At 41.3% G+C, this 17,472-nt stretch overlaps 1 protein-coding gene across 12 annotated transcripts in view; it reads left to right on the top strand.

Annotated features, from left to right (window-relative positions):
- Positions 1 to 17,472, top strand: part of LOC102444260 (protocadherin alpha-C2) — a 175,606-nt gene that overhangs the window by 126,123 nt on the left and 32,011 nt on the right. For all 12 annotated transcript variants that reach the window (XM_006135095.4, XM_006135097.4, XM_075900038.1 and 9 more), the window contains exons 2-3: positions 3,813 to 3,871; positions 7,387 to 7,475. In XM_006135095.4, coding sequence (XP_006135157.2) covers positions 3,813 to 3,871; positions 7,387 to 7,475 — 148 coding nt within the window. The remainder of the gene's footprint in view (positions 1 to 3,812; positions 3,872 to 7,386; positions 7,476 to 17,472) is intronic.

Here is a 17,472-nt window from a genome sequence, read left to right as displayed (position 1 = left end):
AGGGCTCAGAAGTGGCACTGGTCTGTCACAGGAGCTGTGTGATGGAGGGGGATTTTGTGTGGGCAGAGGCATGGGACAGTCCAAACAGCCACATTTTAGCTCATCTGATTTTACCCATGAGTATATATTTAGCTTTATATTTAGCTTTGCTACCGTGATATTGGTTTTCAATCTGCTTGTACAAATAGTTCACCAGTGTTAATGCTGGATTTGATTTTTTTTTTTAACATTCAGTTCCACTTGTAGTGATATAAAGAGCTTAAGAATCCATAAGGCTGAGGGTACATTCTGGAATGCAGATAGGAAACAGGTTGGCTTATCTATTGCCACATGTTAACAACTAACATTAATCATTATGGCATATGCATCAAACTCGCTTCTCCTGCCCTGAATGCCCAAAATTCCGCTTGAAAGTAATCTGCCTCCTTAATTGGCTTCTCTGTTGAGACCTAAGGCAAAAAGTTCTTATAGAGGCAGGACAGACAGTAGGACCAGAGGAGAAGCTTGTTACTGTTAATGCCGCCAAGAAGGGGTTGGCAGTGATTTCCCTTGCTCCTACTAGTACTGCCAGTTAACGGATATTGGCTTAAAACGTCATAAAAGCAGGATGTTTCAATTTGTATTTAGCTTTGTTACCATGATGCTGGTTTTCAATCTGCTTGTCCATGTAGTTTGGCAGTGTTAATGTTGGGTGTGTCTCCTGCAGCTCACTGACAGGTCCCTCTTATCCAGTGTTCAAACCCAGTCCTTAATGGCCAGTAAAACCTAGTGAGAGCAGCCCCAAAGGAATGGGAGTCTGTTCTCATGGGAACCGCTGCTTGCTTCCATGCAGAAGTAAAATGGTTCTAAAAATGAAGGGCTAGATTCTGTGACCCTAAGCAAGCTGAGTCAGACCTGCGCAGGTTCTTAAAAAAAGTAAGAAAATTCCCAGACAAATACATTTAAAAACAGCTTTATAGTTTAAAAAAAATCACTCATCAGCTTATGTATACACATACACCTTATGTGCACAGCAGAACATTTGCAGTTAAGGATGCAGTAGCAGCTTGAAGTGCACCCCCATATTCACCCCCACTCTCCTATATAGGCCAAAGGCACTTCCCCCTTCTGCCTTTTTAATACAAGCTGTTGAGCCTTATTGTCCCTTACTCTGATATGTCGCTGAATCCTGTGAAACACCAAACCACTTCTGCATCTGGACCAGAAACCTGGCCCTTTGCCATTCCTTCACATTAAAGGCAGAGATTACATTTTGCATTTTAAATTTCTATACAAGAGCCAAATACAACATCTTCCCCATTTCACTGTAGGTTGGAGACTTTATGATGCACACAAGATTATCTATGTGGGGGTGTACACTATATATAGCTATAGTGTCCCTATGTACTCTGGCAGTATGTGTCATCTACCAGGCACCCCAAATATATGGTAGTTCAGCATACTCTACTCTGTTCAGCATACACAATGACAACTGGAGAGCTTCTGACAACTGGAAAATCTTCTAATACATCTGGTGGAGAAATAACCCCTTTGAATGCCACACTGACCTCATGGTAGTAATTTGTATTATATTTAAATCCAAAGTGTCAGACACCTGGCTCATGGAGCAGATGCATCCTACTTGATGAATTTATCCTGCTTCCATGACAGATTCATAATCTGCAGAATGAAAGCTTTCATTTAAATAAAGTAACTTTCTAGTTACTAAACAAATTTCCTTTTTGGTGAAAAGAAACCCATCCAAGTTTTGTGACCCAATTCAGCAGGCTTTCCTTTTTTGCCTTTCTGTCTCTCTCTGCATCTTTGAGAATTCCCCAGTTTTCAATCATGACTATAACTTACTTTGGTTTTTACCTGGGACAAAAGGACAAATTCTGCTCCTCATGCTGATTTTCTCTCTTTTTGTACAATCAGACACTCTAAGGACCAGAGTCTTTAACCTACTCCACTCCTGGTGCAGAAAGAGTGAAAACAGGCTCTTTCTTTTGAGTTGGGAATTCCCTTGGTATATGGGAGTCCGCAAGAGAAGAAAAGTCAGGATAGCTAGCTCCTTTACCTGCAGCCTTGTGTAGGAGGTATGTCAGGATGTGGAAAGGTGCAATCAGAGTGTATTGTTTTCTGACAGCCCTCAATAAATGGATGGTTCCTTGACAGCCACTCCCATTTAGCCAAGTTTAGAGCAGTCCTAAATTTGTTCTTTAAAGGTGTGTGTGTGTGTGTGTGTGTGTGTGTGTAAGTGAGTTAGAGAGAGAGAGAGAGAGATCTGGGGCTAGAACAGAAATAAAGAATCTTGAAGCCATAATTGGCGTTTCCACAATTAAGCCCAGCAGAAACTGGACAAAAAGAATCTGGGTTTAAAGGTGAAGACAGTTACTAACACAGATGCTGACTATTTTGTTGCAATAGGTGGAATTTCTCTTTTGTGTATATCAGACTGTGAAGAATGCTATAATGCAGAGTAACAAATAGCTCCTCAAACTCACTTACTGATGGGGCCATATAAATACTGAGATAGCTAGAAAGATGGCACAAAGCACTATTGCTGTATCTTTATTTGTATAAATCTTATTGATCGGGAGAAGAGCATATTGTGGATCTCAAGGGCAAAGACAAAGAAAGCTGGCTTTAAATAATTTAATATAGTCAACACATTTTTAAAAGTAATGGGGCCAAATTCACCGCTGGTCTACCTCCAATGACTTCAGTAGAATCACACCATTACTGTCACGTGTTATTTGTGTATTTGGCACTGTACAAGAAACATCAAGTATGAATGTAAGCCAATAGGCCTGTATTCTAACGGTTTCAAACTCAGATGCCCAAAGTTAGACACCCACATGCACAATTAGCCACCTAAAAAGTACCCTGTCGCTACAATTGAAATCAATGCTTAGCGCTTCCGAATATTAAGTTGCTTATCTGCTTAAATATTTAGGTGCATGATTTAGGCACCCTAATTTGACAATGTTGGGTATAATTTTAATTGATTACAAATGTTCCTATTCTATGGCATGCACAGCAAGAAAAATGGCAATAACTTTTTCTGGAACAATTTGTAATTAGTCAGAAATTTCTCAGGAAACCCTTCCATAGCAAGTCATACTGCAGCGGGTCAGTATGTGCTGAGATGGACTCATTGCGGGGTATTGCTCTCTGTTCCTTCCTGGTTTTATGCCTCTTTAGTCAATGTGGAAAATGTAGCAGCTCAGGCTTATGAAAAAACATGGCTGCTTTCAATAAAAACCGGCTGCAGTCTGCAAGTCTGATACAATCTAATGCAGTCCTTTGCATTCCACTAATCCCAGCAGAAAACTCACAGCAAGCAGACTGGCCCCAATATACTCTTCACAGAGGGCTGCATATTGTATGTGTACAGATGGGTACATTCCAGGGTAAATGCATAAGTGGCCTAGTTTTATAGGGTAAACCAGTAAAGTATTTCTTTTCTTTTCCAGCAATAACCATCTTTTCCTATGTCTAGGATTTTTCTGAACACAGACAAAATAACAGCCCCCCAGTTTACACAAAGAACTTCCTTCCCCACATTAACCCTCACAATCCAAAGCCTCGCTATAGAAACATTTAAGTCCTTATTCAGTGACCTAAGTGCACTCTCACACAAGTTTCTTTAGATTTATTGGGTGATTTGGCAGCTCTGACTGGACAAAATATGTAAATAATTCTATGAGCCATTTGGCTAGAGATGTGCAAATGTTCCGAAACTCTGGAGAAGAGCCTATGTTCAGCAGCATAGATTTTAAATAGGTTTTAATATAAATTAATACAGAGTTTGTTCTTTTTTGTTTCTGCAGCCAAAACAACCCAATCCTGATTGGCGATACTCTGCATCTCTAAGAGCAGGAATACAAAGGTACGACTGTGCTTTCCCTTAAGAGCTTATATATTTCTCCCTTGTGAAGGAGACAGTCTTTCACTCTGGTACATCTGGTGACATAGGTCAATGGAGTTACTATAGAGAACTTTCTGGGTGTCTGGCTGGTGAGTCTTGCCCACATGCTCAGGGTTTAGCTGATCGCCATATTTGGGGTCGGGAAGGAATTTTCCTCCAGGGTAGATTGGCAGAGACCCTGGAGGTTTTTTGCCTTCCTCTGTAGCATGGGGCACAGATCACAGCTGGAGGATTCTCTGCATCCTGGGGCCTTCAACGTATTTGAAGGCTTCAATATCTGAGACATAGGTGAGAGGATTATTCTAAGAGGGGTGGGTGAGAGTCTGTGGCCTGCACTGTGCAGGGGGTCAGACTAGATGATCATAATGGTCCCTTCTGACCTTAAAGTCTATGAGTCTATGAGACATACACTAGTGAAGTGGTTTTCAAACGGCGGGTCATGGCCTAGTACTGGGTGTGGGAATGGCGGGGGCTGGCTCTTGCTGCTGCAGAGTGACTAGCAGGAGGGGAATGGGGGAGGGGGGGCGCTAAGGCAGCTTCCTGCCAGAAGTGGCTGGTAGCTGGCCTAGCTCCTAGGTTGGGGGCGTGCACATGGCTCTGCACACTGCCCCTGCCCTGAGCACTAGCTCTGCACTCCCATTGGCTGGGAACCTGCCGCCGGCTGCTTCTGGGGGCAGCCTGGTCTGCGGGACCAGGAGACAAGGAGAGGCAGGAAGCTGCCTTAGCCCCCCTACTGCACCGCTCACTGGGAGCTGCTTGAGATAAGCCCCTCCTGCCCCCCCCCCAAAGCTGGAGCCCCCTCCCACAGCCGAAAGCTCCAACCTCAGCCCCACCCGGGAGCCCACACTCCAGTCAAAATATGTTGGGCTGTGGGCTCAGCAATTTTCTTCAACTGTGCCCTGAGAAAGAAAAATTGGAAACTGCAGAACTAGTGAGATCTGCCTGCTGTGAAGGAAGCACCCAAGTTCTGCTTCTGAGGCTTTATACCTACAAGTCCTATTGATTTGCTGTAATTGCCTTTTCCACTGTTCTTTGCTGTATTAGTGTTTGTCTGTGCATTCATATTGTTTACCTCATGCTTCTTTATACGTTTACTATCCATGCCTGATAGCTACAATTATTGAATTATTTAACCGATTATACATTCTTAATTCACAGTAAAGCTTCCTGTTGTCATCCACTTTGATAAATGCCAACAGATTGTATGCAGCATCAATAGTTTTCCATCTCACTACCTCTCATTACTATAAAAATGTACCCCCCCCCCGAAAGGAGTTTATTAACTATACTAGCAGATGTTTTATTAACTACATGGTGTGCTGAAGGTGATTACCAAAGTTAAAAGGGCACTGGCATGGGTGTCAGGCAGAGATTTCCAAAGAAATATTTATTAGTCAGATGCCCACCTTAAAAATCCCAGCTTAAGATTCAAAATTTGCCTTATTAAAGTTTGCTGTCTGATAAATTTAAAAAGGGGTAAAACAGTGCTGTTTGTGTAGGACCTAGATAAATTAATATCTTTGCTCTCTGTATCTTAGCAAATTAGCTAACCTGTCTCATTTTCAGATCTATTCTGACCTTACCAATAAGACTGGATTGCAAATTTAGAAATATTTAAAAAGACTGGTAAATTTCAAGAGGCATTAAAAACTCAAATGGAAACTCATTTGGTGAATACAAAGAGACGTAACTTGGAGGGAACTGAAATGTATTTTCATGTCTCTCTGGAGACTATTATAACAAATGCATAGTACACTGGCTGTACATGAAGTATTTGAAATGCCCTTTTAACTAAAAATTGCCTTTTTTTAGTCAATATGAATGTTAATTTTCCTTAGTTAAACCAAGTTTAAATAACATAAGATCACAATCATTTGGAAAGTGATAAGATGAATGATAATGTGAATAGTGGACATTTTGTGGTGTTGTATAAAATCAAAGGTGTATTTTAGGCACCTAAAATTTTTACTCCTAAATCCAGGCTAAATAGGTATTGCTGGGCATCCAGCAGCTTCCAGTGACCCACTGATATCAGTGGGAACTTCTGAATCATGCTGCTTATTTGGGTGCCTAAATATGGACTGTAGAGCCCAATTTTAGGCACCCACGGCTTGAGCCTGCACGTTGTTGAACCCTCTGGCCCCAATCCAGCAAAAAATCGTTGCACGTGTTTAACTTTACGCACATGAGTAGCCCTACTGACTTCAGTTGAATATTTATATTAGTGTGATGGGTGACCTGCGGTGCAAGACATTTTGCTCATGGTGACCGTCTGCAGGCACAACCCTCCACCGCTCCCACTGGCCACGGTTCACCATTCCCAGCCAATAGGAGCTGCGGGAAGCAGGATGGGCCACAGGATTATGCTGAGGCCCTGTCTGCGGATGGCAATGCTAGCAGAATGTCCCGTGGCCTGCCAATTGCCCGCCACTGATTGGCATGGTTAAAATGGAGCATGTGATTAAGTTCTTTGCTGGATTGGGGCCAGCCTGCTCAGCACCTTGCACTATGGAGCCCCAGTTTTCAAAGTCTTGCCCTTTAACATTGAGAAATAAACTTACTAAGCTTTAGAAACTTCCTGTGGTGCACACTGAAGCAGAACTCCCCTTGGAAACGGGGGAGCCTGGCCTGAGGAGAGGAACAGGGGCTATGTCAGGATTTTGCCAAAGTCACTGGTATGGCAAGTGAAGAGGGAAAGCTCATTTGAAAAATGGGCATTTTTTTCATTTTAAGACATCAAGCATCTATATTTTCCTCCATCTCCTCAGGAGTTTCCAGACAGTGTGCAACAATTACATTTGCTGGTCTCATGGGAGACTGTTCATCATTTGACACTGATAAAGCTTGATATTGCATGGTTCCTGTAGTTTGTGACACCTGATTTCTCCCTTCAGAAGTGCTTTCCAAAAGTATAAAGCAATCTACATAGGGCATGGTCAATTGCATTGGGATATTTGCTGTAGAAGGGTGGTTGATAATAGCATGCTTGAAGAAGCCTAGAATGGAATGTCATTATTTAGGTCACTGCTGAGACATTGTAAGCAACATAAGCATGATAGGGATTATGGTACAGGTACTCCGAAGTATGTAGGTGCCTAACTTCTATTTCAGTGCAGGGTAGGTGCCTAAATAGCCCCAGATTCTCAAAGGTATGTCACTTACCTGCAGTGGCAGTAACTTTACATCACATTAATGAAAATAAACCATCCTCTAGAGGTAATACTTCTGTCTGTATGAACTGCATGGGAATTATGTTGAACTATGTTCAAATAACCACCAATGGCAGTTTTTGCAGTTCTTGCAGGATTGACATAATTGATTTGTTAATATAGCAGAAGCTGCTAGCATGATGCAATGTTGCATTAGCCCTGGTGCAACAAAGAACACGATGACTTTGGAGACATAGCCAGAAAAGGGAATGTGGAACAAAAACAGATGGAAACTTTGTAATGTAATCAGTATGTTTGTTTATTCAGTGCTGTGCACATGGAGGAGGCAGGAGTCTTACGAGGAGGACCGGGAGGACCTGAACAGCTGTGGCCAACAGTATCCAGTGCAACACCAGGTTAGGATCAGAATACTGTCATCTACTAACGGGAAATGTGATGAAAAATGTGCTGTCATTCAAAGAGAGGAATGATTGTTATTTGAAATACATTTCCCATTGGATCATTATTGACTTTCTTCCTGCTTCGTGTCTCTGAATCAAGTCCCTATGAAACATGCTCTTGACTATAAATAAGAGGATAATAAAGCAAAGAAACTGTTTCTAAATAGCAGGTGCATGTTAGAGATTAGGAATGTAAAATCCCATTTAAAAAGTTAACAGGTTAAACAGGATCCTGCGCGTGGAAAGCCTGGCTTGGCTGGAGTGCCCTCTGCCTGTGGTGCGGTACGATGGGCCCAGCCGGGTTGGAGCAGCCCTTTGCCCATGTCAGGATGGGGGCTGCTCCAGCCCAGCTGAGCTGCCGGTTAATGGCTTACGCGCTAAGCATCACCCAGTCACGCATTAACCCTTTACAGCCTTACTAGAAATAGAATCAAGCTTCAAAATGTGGAGCCACATCTGAACTCATCCATGTTTTGGCATGGTCAGACCCAGAAATTTGGTACATTTTGCTAGAGGAGGAGGCCTGACTGTGAGATGTGTATTCAGATCCACATTTTCCCATAGTTTGGGAATATTTAGGCTTAGGGTTTTAATTTATCCTCCATTTCCAATTGTCCTCAAAATACCAACTTTGCAAAAAGAGCCGCTCAGTTGGGGACAGAGTAAATAACATAGAACCTCACCGATTCTTACTTTCACTAATTGTTGTTACATACCGACAGGTCTCATGCTGTTGGTTTCTTATTGCTAAGTGTTCACTCCTTGTATAGACTAAACTGCAGTAAATTTATTAGTAAACTATGAAGGGTTAACATAAAACATTTAACTAAACTGCTATTCACTTGTGAAAATAAATGACCAAATCAGCTTTTGTGATACATTCTTGATTATTTTAATTATTTATTTGCTGGCTCAGTAATTGAAAATTCAGTAAGAATCAGCAATGGGTCTCATAGATTACTGGAGATTAGAAAATTCATTCAGTTCTTTTGCAGTGAAAGCACCAACATATTCTCACATTATATTTTAAGATAGAGAGAATTTCATCATTTAAAATGCCTACAAAGTGTTGGGAAATGCTATTTGGTGCTGCTCAGAAGTTCAGGCACCAAGCACGGTATTAGAGAAAAATGGGATAACATGTGGGCACTAAAGCTCTTTCAAAAATAATTGGATAGCTCTCCTATTACTTTGTGGATAGAGAAGCAGGGGCAGAGAGAGAGAGAGATTATGTGTACATTAAACATTGCTATGATTTCTTTTTATGGTTTAGTTCATTAAGTAGGTGGAAGATTGCATTGCGATGTTACAAATACTTTACTGTACAATTAAGCTGAAAGTATTTGAGAATAAAAATACACACGGTTCATCCTGATTGCAAACAATGAAACCAGAAATAATTCACAGAACTATCTTTTAACTTGCTGACTGATTACGTATGGGACGATCCTTAGGGCTCCAACAGGGTCAGAAGGAACTTCCAGGGAAAAAGTTAAATTCTTGTGGACTAGATTATCATTTTATGGTCTGACCTGAAGTAGACCCCGGGAAGAAGACCAGGAGGTGAATTGTAACTCAAAATACAAATTCATTCCCAGCTTCCAGGATGGAGTAAGTAACTTCAGTCCTTTTTGTGAGGAACTTCAGTTCTTTTCCCTATGCACCTGAGTAGCTACTTTGGCTTAGGAATAAGTTGGAGGAGAAGAGGTGAAACCAGGGCATTTACTCCCTGCCCACTTGCTTGCAAAGGGGCACATTGGGCAAGTAGCCCTTGCTCTTTCTACCATAACCAGAGTAACGCTTCAGGCATGGTCAGGCAAGCGAATAAAGAGATAGTAAGAATTTGTGACAACAAGTCCCAGGAAGTCTTTCTGCTCTTTGAAAAAAAAAAAAAAACAGCCTTTAAACAAGTCCAGGCTAGTTCATACTGTTTTGAAATCCAATCCAGTTTGTGTGGATCAAGTGTTTGGTCCTTTCAAATGACTATTCTTCCTCAACAAGAAAGGATCTTTTGTTTCCTTTCTGTTTGGCCTCAAGAGTTTAATGACTGCTAAAATGCCATAAATGGGACCTTTGTTAGTAATAGTTCTTCCAGCGATTTGTGAACCGAAGGTGTGGATTTCATTAGCCTGTAGTAACTAATAGGTTATGCATATACAGGTGTCATTTAGTAGAAAAGGTAAAATTAACACATACTTTTAATACATTACATTTCCAAATACAGTTGTTTATCATAGTGGTTTATAATTACAGCTTTGGGTTCCCACGCGTACTTCCTCTCTCAGTTGTTCTATCTCCTTTCTGCTGCTCATGTTAATGACTTGTGCCATTTTTCATCAGGTCTGGACACAAATGATGTTTTTCATTAGATATTTGACCCATTTCAGCCAATTACACTGGAGAGAGACAACATATGCAGTTGCTTCTGACATGCTATTTACATCTGAACCGTGTTACACCTGTGTCCAGATAAACTCACAAATTAGCTGCTCATTATCTCTATTCCCATCAACATATGCAGCAGTTGCAGCTCTTTACTTCTAATTAGTATGAACCGCCTCAAATCCTGCCTCACATATCCCTGCTTCATGCAGTTGTTTTACTCAATTGATTAATTCCAATCCGTTTGTCACTAAACCATTCATTTAATTTAGCACTCTACAAAAGCCTCAGATAAAATGCTTCAGACTGAAGGAATCAGAGAGTTAATCAATGAGAGCATCAAAAGATGATGTCATAGGACTGTTCTAAGAAGGATGAACAAGTCAAGTGTTAAGTCAGTAAATCCTTAATTCCTATTGCCTAGCTGCACTCAGACACTACACAGCATATTATCAGTTCTATACTTTTCAGGGTAAATCCTGCAATCACCATATGAACAAAGCTTCTACTGACTTCAGTGGGAGTTTCATCCATGTGGCATAGAGCAAAATTTGGCCCATTGTTTTTTGTTCCCTTCACAGGTTCTTACCCAAAGTGATGAAATCCAAATTTAAGGCTTATGCTCTGTCCTCAGCTCACTCGGAGGTGAGCAAAAGGCCCAGTGGTCTAAGTTAAGGATACAGATTCACTTTGAAATTCCTGACTTTTTCTGCACCTGTGTCATAGTTTAAATGCCATTTAAAGAAAGATTTTAAAATTTGGTTTCCTTGTTTGAAAAATGAGCTATAAAAGTTATAAGATGCATATTATATTCCTAAGAGCTTTTCCAGGTAAAGCTCTCAGGTAAAGAGCTTCCCTATGTGTTTGATAAATATTTTATTTAGGTGGTTTTTCTGTGTATTCTAACTAAAAATTTCAGAGAATATTAAAAGAATTAGGCCTCCAACTCCTGTTTAAATATGTTTACATGTAGATTTATTATAGTTATTAGACAGTCTCTTTGCAGACTTGTTATAATAGGATCTACCTGAAAGTTGTAGATCTCTTTAGTCAGTGCTTGTGTGTATTTGAAATTGCACAATGGAGATCCATTTACATCCAAACATTGTTACCTAAAAGAAAGTTAAGGTAGCCAAATCAAGTGCTCCGAAGTTAGGAAATGCCAGCATTCAATTTGCCTATTAATTCAGCCCCTTTATGCATATGCATTATTATACAGAGTGAATCCTGGCTGCACTGAAGTCAATGGGAAATGCTTTGCCCACCACATTATTGCTATTTTTCCACAGAAATTCTGCTTCATTCACAACACAGGATGGACTTTGCCCAGCGAATGAATCAGAGGCCTGCAGACTGGCCCCATTGAAGTCAATTACTAAGCTTCCCTTGACTTCATTGAAGCCAGGAGTTTACTCGGTGCCATTATCGATATGATCAAGGCAGCTGAATGAAGGTGGTACATGAGATTAATCCTGACATTTCCTAACTTCTGAGTATTTGACTTGGAAACTTTATTATTCTTTTAATGATGGTTTTTTAATGCAGCTTCTCAAGGTTTTTTTAAGAGAGCAAATTGGAAAAAAAAATTCTATAATGTGGAACCATATCAATCCCCAAATAGATCATCAGCAGGTTTGGGACCTTTAGATCCAGAGCACAGACCTCTGCTACCATCTGAGCTAGCTGAGGAACTGGTAGCAGTAATACATTGTTATCCCCTTAGTGGATTAGCCAGCATACGGGGAAGAGAGAGACAATTAACCAGTGAGTTTAAGAGCTATTTACGGACAGCAGAAGAATGTTGAGATGTGGGAATGTGGGTTCAATTCTAGATTCTGGGAGGGGGGGGCGTTACCTACTGATTATAAACCCTTCAGTCTGTCTCTGTCCCAGTTTTCTCCACTTCAACTCCTGTCCCAGTCTCCCTTACTCCCCTTTACTCTCACTCTCTTTCCCTGTTTTTCTCATGGTTTCTGTTTCAGTTCTCCCCCCTCCTTCTCCCTGCATTCTTGGCAGGCAATTTCCTTCTCCATGTTGTCTGGGCATAAGCAGGTAGAGAAATGTCTGGACCAATTATGCTGAATGTTTCCAAAATATGTGCCCAGCATGGGAAATTTCAGCCAAAATAATTAAAATTTGGCAAAGTCATAATTAAATAAAAATAGAATTTTATGATGGAAAGTATTATGCAACCTTAAATATCAGCATTGGTACCATGCTATGTAATAGACCATGCTGGTTTTGCAGAATTAAGTCCAATACAGTACATTGTGCACATACACAGTAATGCTCTTCTATGACTAAAGAGAAAAAAGCTATAAGACTATGAAAGATATAAACAGCAGCTGGAATGGAGAAGGAAAGCTCTGAAAACTGTAATGAGAAAACCTAGCAGAGAATATGTACCTCTATTAAATAAATCTGTTTATGCTGAATAGATCAGTTTAGGTGATGGTGGCTAGTTTAAAAGAAAATCTTGCATGCTAAATGACTAATAGAGAACTTAGCCCTACTGATAAAAGTTGAGGAAATAGACTGAGTCATAAATACTGGAACAAAACAACAATTAAAATCATCTGCAAACATGACAAACAAGCATTCAACTGGTCTAATCTGAAAAGCAAGGGAAGCCTTTGTTCAGTCTTTGTAGTGATGTTACTGGGCGGGAGTGGTAAGAATGGGATAGTCCTCTGGGAGATTGTGGAGAGAGAAATGAAGATGGGTGATAAGGGGCCTGGGACAGGTGGCAGAGAGCAAAGAGAGAGCACTGAGCACCTGGTTGGTAGATTTTAAGGCCAAAAAGAACCGTTACGATCATCTGGTCTGACCTTCCGCATAATACAGGCCATAGGATCGCACTCAGTGGTTCTTGAATCAGGATCATAATTTCTGGTTGAACAAGAGCAAATCTTTTAGAAAGATATCTGGCCTTGGGTTAAATACTTCAGGGGGTGAAATGAGATGAGGGATCAAGGAAAAGGGTCATGGGGGTAATGGGACAGGGTTGACAAAAGGATGTACAAAAAGAATGAGAGCCTTGAAAATGTGATTAGAGAAACCCTGGGAAAAAAGAACACAAAGCACTGGGAATAGCATTGAGCACTCAGAATGGGATTGGAAGGGCCCTATTGGGATGGGGTAACAGAAGCCCTATGTTAGGGGACAGAGGACACTGAAAATGGGATTACAGAGACTCTAGAGAGCCTAGAAATGGGAGCTGAAAGCCCTGGTGAGAGTTAATAGGCTACTGTGAAAGAGGACGCAGAGACTGGCTGCAGCTTGCTCCAAGTAATATCATTTCCTTCTGCAAAATATGATTTCAGCTGTCCAAATGTTTGAATCCATTTAGCCTCTCTAAGAAGGGAGTGGATGAGTTTTTTTCCAGTTTGACCCTTTTACTTCTACATCAGACTCAGCTTTTGAAATCGCAAGGCATAACGCTCCAATAACTGCTCGCTGGGATGCCATGATATTGTCATGGGGAACAGCGTTCATGAGAATTTTTTTTCCATTTCATTTTAAAGAGCAAGAATCAAAGCAGATGGTTTGTGTGACTGGGAGATGGCCTTGCCTTTTACATACCTTGTTCCCTTGGATATGTATTGTGATCCTAAATGGGAGACATTTTCTTCCAGTTTCCTGTACGGGGCATTCCCCGTGATCTTGCTTAGCTGAGGAAGGGAGGCTGGAAAGGACTCCCTTTGAACTCCTCAGTGTCTGGCTCAGCCACAGATGTCACTGCAGAGAACCACAGAAGCTGAGGATGCTGCCTCTGCAATTCTCCTGCTGGCCCATCAGAGACCAGAGATGGAAATCAAATCTGGGTCTGATATCACGGTGCAGCATTTTACATCTTTGTGTTAATATCAATTAACCTCCGTGATATTGTTTCACCTGGGGATCTCACCCTCAACTCCCGTTTTTGCATCCCATCACTGGCCCCTTGGATCAAATTCAAGCTAGTTGCTCTCACCTTCAGGATCATGCCGTTGTATCAATGCCTTCATGTCTGCCCTCATGACTGCGTACACTTGCTCACTCCTGGTGCATCTTCCAGTTTTCTCTGCATACTGCTTCCTTTGCTTGCACTCTCGCCTTCTTTCCTGCTATCCCGGACACTTTGAACAGTCTTCCACCTCTCGTCAGTTAAGTGTGCATCCTTCACCTCTTCCTGTTCTTCCTTAAAATCCATTCTCTCATGAACCCTCCCTACTCTGGTCTCCTCTCTGAAGGACTCCATTATATCCTCTACCTGAATTTTTGTCCCGGGAGTGTTGGAAATGAGGGCATCGGCATGGCCACACATGACCTTTGCAATATTTCACGTCGAACTAAGAGTATGTTATGATAAGTGCTTCCCATTTCTGACAGCCCTACAGAAGGCCAAGAATTTCAGGTCTTCTGTGCTCTGAGGTAAAACACTTTGAAATCAAAAAGATTCCCAAAAAGCTATGCTAGAAACAATTAAATATTTATCCTGCAGCTGCAATGTGACAGCCCAGCTATTATTTTTTTAAAGTGCTGATGATCTTTCTGACCAGAAACATGTCTAGTTCACAAGATGTAAATTGCCGCAGAACTTTTAGGTGCAGCTAGGACTCAATAATTGATTGCAATAATTTATGCTTTCTTCAGCAAAATGGTGACCCCGTGCCTCCCTTACATTCAGTGAAGTGGAAGAAACAGACACTATATTATGCAGAGATTCTAGTCGTCATATATTTAATACTGAGGCTAGTAAACATTTGATTTTGGACACTCTGTCAACTTTCTCAAACCCAATCAATCGATCCAAAATTAGGTCTGTGACTTTAGGGTCAATTTTTTCCCCTGAAAAGTGCAAGGTAAATCAGATCATGTACTTGGGAGATGTTGTGGTTCAGAAAATGAGGCGAGCATTCTTGAGCATTTACAAGGTTCCATGGGTTGGGGTGCGGAGGGTGGGGTGGAAAAGGGGTTCATTATAACTCAGATTTGTTATGTCTTGAAAAGGGCTGGTGTGATCGAGTAGGCTTTTTATTTTGTTTTATGAGGAGGGAAGGTTCTCTTGAAAGAATTACGTTGTTATTCATAGCAATGTTATGCATGCCTAGGCTCTAGGAAGTTCTTAATTCCACATGCTAGAAGCCCTGGCATCTGTTTATGAGCTTCCCAAAGTGTGCAGAGGGTCCATGTGCACTCTGTGGTCTCCACATAAGGCATCTGTTCTGGTGCAAACTTCCCTAAAGCCCTGAGTGTGCCACAAATGGAGGCAATAATAAAGAAGGGCTGACAAGTTTCCGTATGTTTCTGGTGCTCATGGCCTCCGAAAAGGAGCCCAATGAGGTACGTGCAGCCCAGCATTGCCTTGTAAGGTTTGAGAGTGTGTTTACAGTGCAGTCATAAGGTATGGCTGCAGCTTGTGTAGACAAACCTGAGCTAATAGCTCGGGTACCAGAGCAGTGAATTTCTGTCAGTGCGCGTTTCAGCATGGCCTAACCAGGCACAGAATTACCCAGCGTTCCTTGCTCAGTGTGCAAGCTCACTAGAGTGAAGCTCCATGATGCCCTAAGGTCTGAAGACCAAATTCAGAAGGGAGATTAAGTGACTATATGCAGAATTAAGAAAGTTAGAGGGTGTCTGAACTAGTGGAACCTACAACTTTCTTCTGGCCTCTCAATGTGTATTGCCAGCTTACCCTTCTCCTAGACTTACTAAGACTCCCTTAGAGCTAATGACTTATTCAGAACCCCTTATAACCAAAGAGCCAATTTCAGAGGTGATGTGCAAGTCATATCCCTTCCATTAAACACTCACTATGCCAGTTTGTAAGGGAGGGGCTAGTAGAATGTAACTCCCCCACCCTTTTATAATTTACACTTTCCTATAATTGCTCCTCAGTATGTGAATTATGGTGGTTGCTTTTAAAGCAAAGTTCTGTGTTGACAGACATTCCCAGTTGTATTACTCATGAGGGCTGCATCTAGACTGGCAAGTTTTTCCACAAAAGCAGTCGCTTTTGCACAAAAACTTGCCTGCTTAAAACCCGGGCGCTTGATTTTGCGCAAAAGCACTGACGTTCTACTGTCTGAAATCAGTGCTTCTTGTGCAAATGCTTTGATGTTCCGGTTCGGGCAAAAGCCCTTTTCTGGAAATGTTTTTGCGCAAGAGGGCCAGTGTAGACAGGTAAAAACTGTTTTGTGCAAAAAAGCCCCAATTGCGAAAATGGTGATCGGGGCTTTCTTGCGCAAAACCGCGTCTAGATTGGCACGGACGCTTTTCCGCAAAAAGTGCTTTTGCGGAAAAGCGTCCGTGCCAATCTAGACGCTCTTTTCCGCAAATGCTTTTAACGGAAAATCTTTTCCGTTAAAAGCATTTGCGGAAAACCATGCCAGTCTAGATGTAGCCGAGGATTATAAGAAATCTCTCTCAAACTGGTGAAATAACAGCCTTATTGATCTGAAAAGGTTTGACTTTAGTATTTGTTACTATTATTAATATATTAGCTGTGCTGCTCCCAAGCATTTGCGAGGCATCTTGAAAAGCGCAAGGTCCCCATGCTGAGGAACCTGAAATCAGGATTTTAGATCTGACACACGTAGGAGGGAACAAGCAAGAAGAGGGCAGATTAAGGAAGGACAGATCTTACAGAAAGATCACCCAGTGACTCAGTTGTTTCACTTACATTTCTTAGTGCATAATTTTGTTACAGATTTTTAAAGCTAATCAGGTTTGTACTTGGCTGGGTGACCTCTGCTTAGTACCTTGATTTACTGCTTGTCTGTGATAGTAACAACAACTCCCGATGATTTATGTATTTGATGTCTCGCATGCCTAGTGGTAATATTCTGCATTTATATAGAAGACATGAATTAGTTTCCCGCACCTGTTATTTCCCGAGGGCTTCAGTAAGTAAAAGCAACAATCCCTGTCCTGCAGCTTTACTACCTTGGGTTGTGATCATGTTGGCTCTTACAAGCTTAGCAAGGATTTGCCTGGTCAGTACTTGGATGCAGTGTGTGGAACTTACACCTTTTTGGCACAAGACTGTCACTGCTATTGGCTGTGCATCTTCTGTCTTTCTAGTTACATTTCTGCTTTCACCAACTTACTTATTTACTCCTTAATAGTCTTTACAATTGTATTTTGAAAAGCAAATTCTATTAAAATGTTAATTCAACACGTTGGTGTTCAGATTCCCAGAGTAACTTCAATTCTGTATGTACATGCATGTGATTTCATTATATGATCATATAGGAGACAATTGTGATGTCTTTCAGCAAATAATATAATGGAAAAGTACTGAAACATTTTCTATAACTGTATATGTACGTATGTGGCCTTTCTCACATAGCACATATACATTGTATGGTCATATCGTGACAAGCTGCATTGTAAAATATAGAAGTGACGGTTGTTATTATTGTAATATAGTGGTGCCTTGCAACTCTGACTAAGATTGGGGTCCCAGTGCGCTTGTCAGCGTACATGCAAAGACACAGGTTTTGGTGGCAATTAAGGGACTTGCCCAAGAACACAGCGTGATACTATAATAGAGCTGGGAATTGATCCTACATCCTTTGTGTTTCAG

This window comes from Pelodiscus sinensis, chromosome 17 (assembly GCF_049634645.1).
Source record: "Pelodiscus sinensis isolate JC-2024 chromosome 17, ASM4963464v1, whole genome shotgun sequence".
Classification (NCBI taxonomy): domain Eukaryota; kingdom Metazoa; phylum Chordata; order Testudines; family Trionychidae; genus Pelodiscus; species Pelodiscus sinensis.
This window is presented reverse-complemented; position numbering and strand designations above follow the sequence as displayed.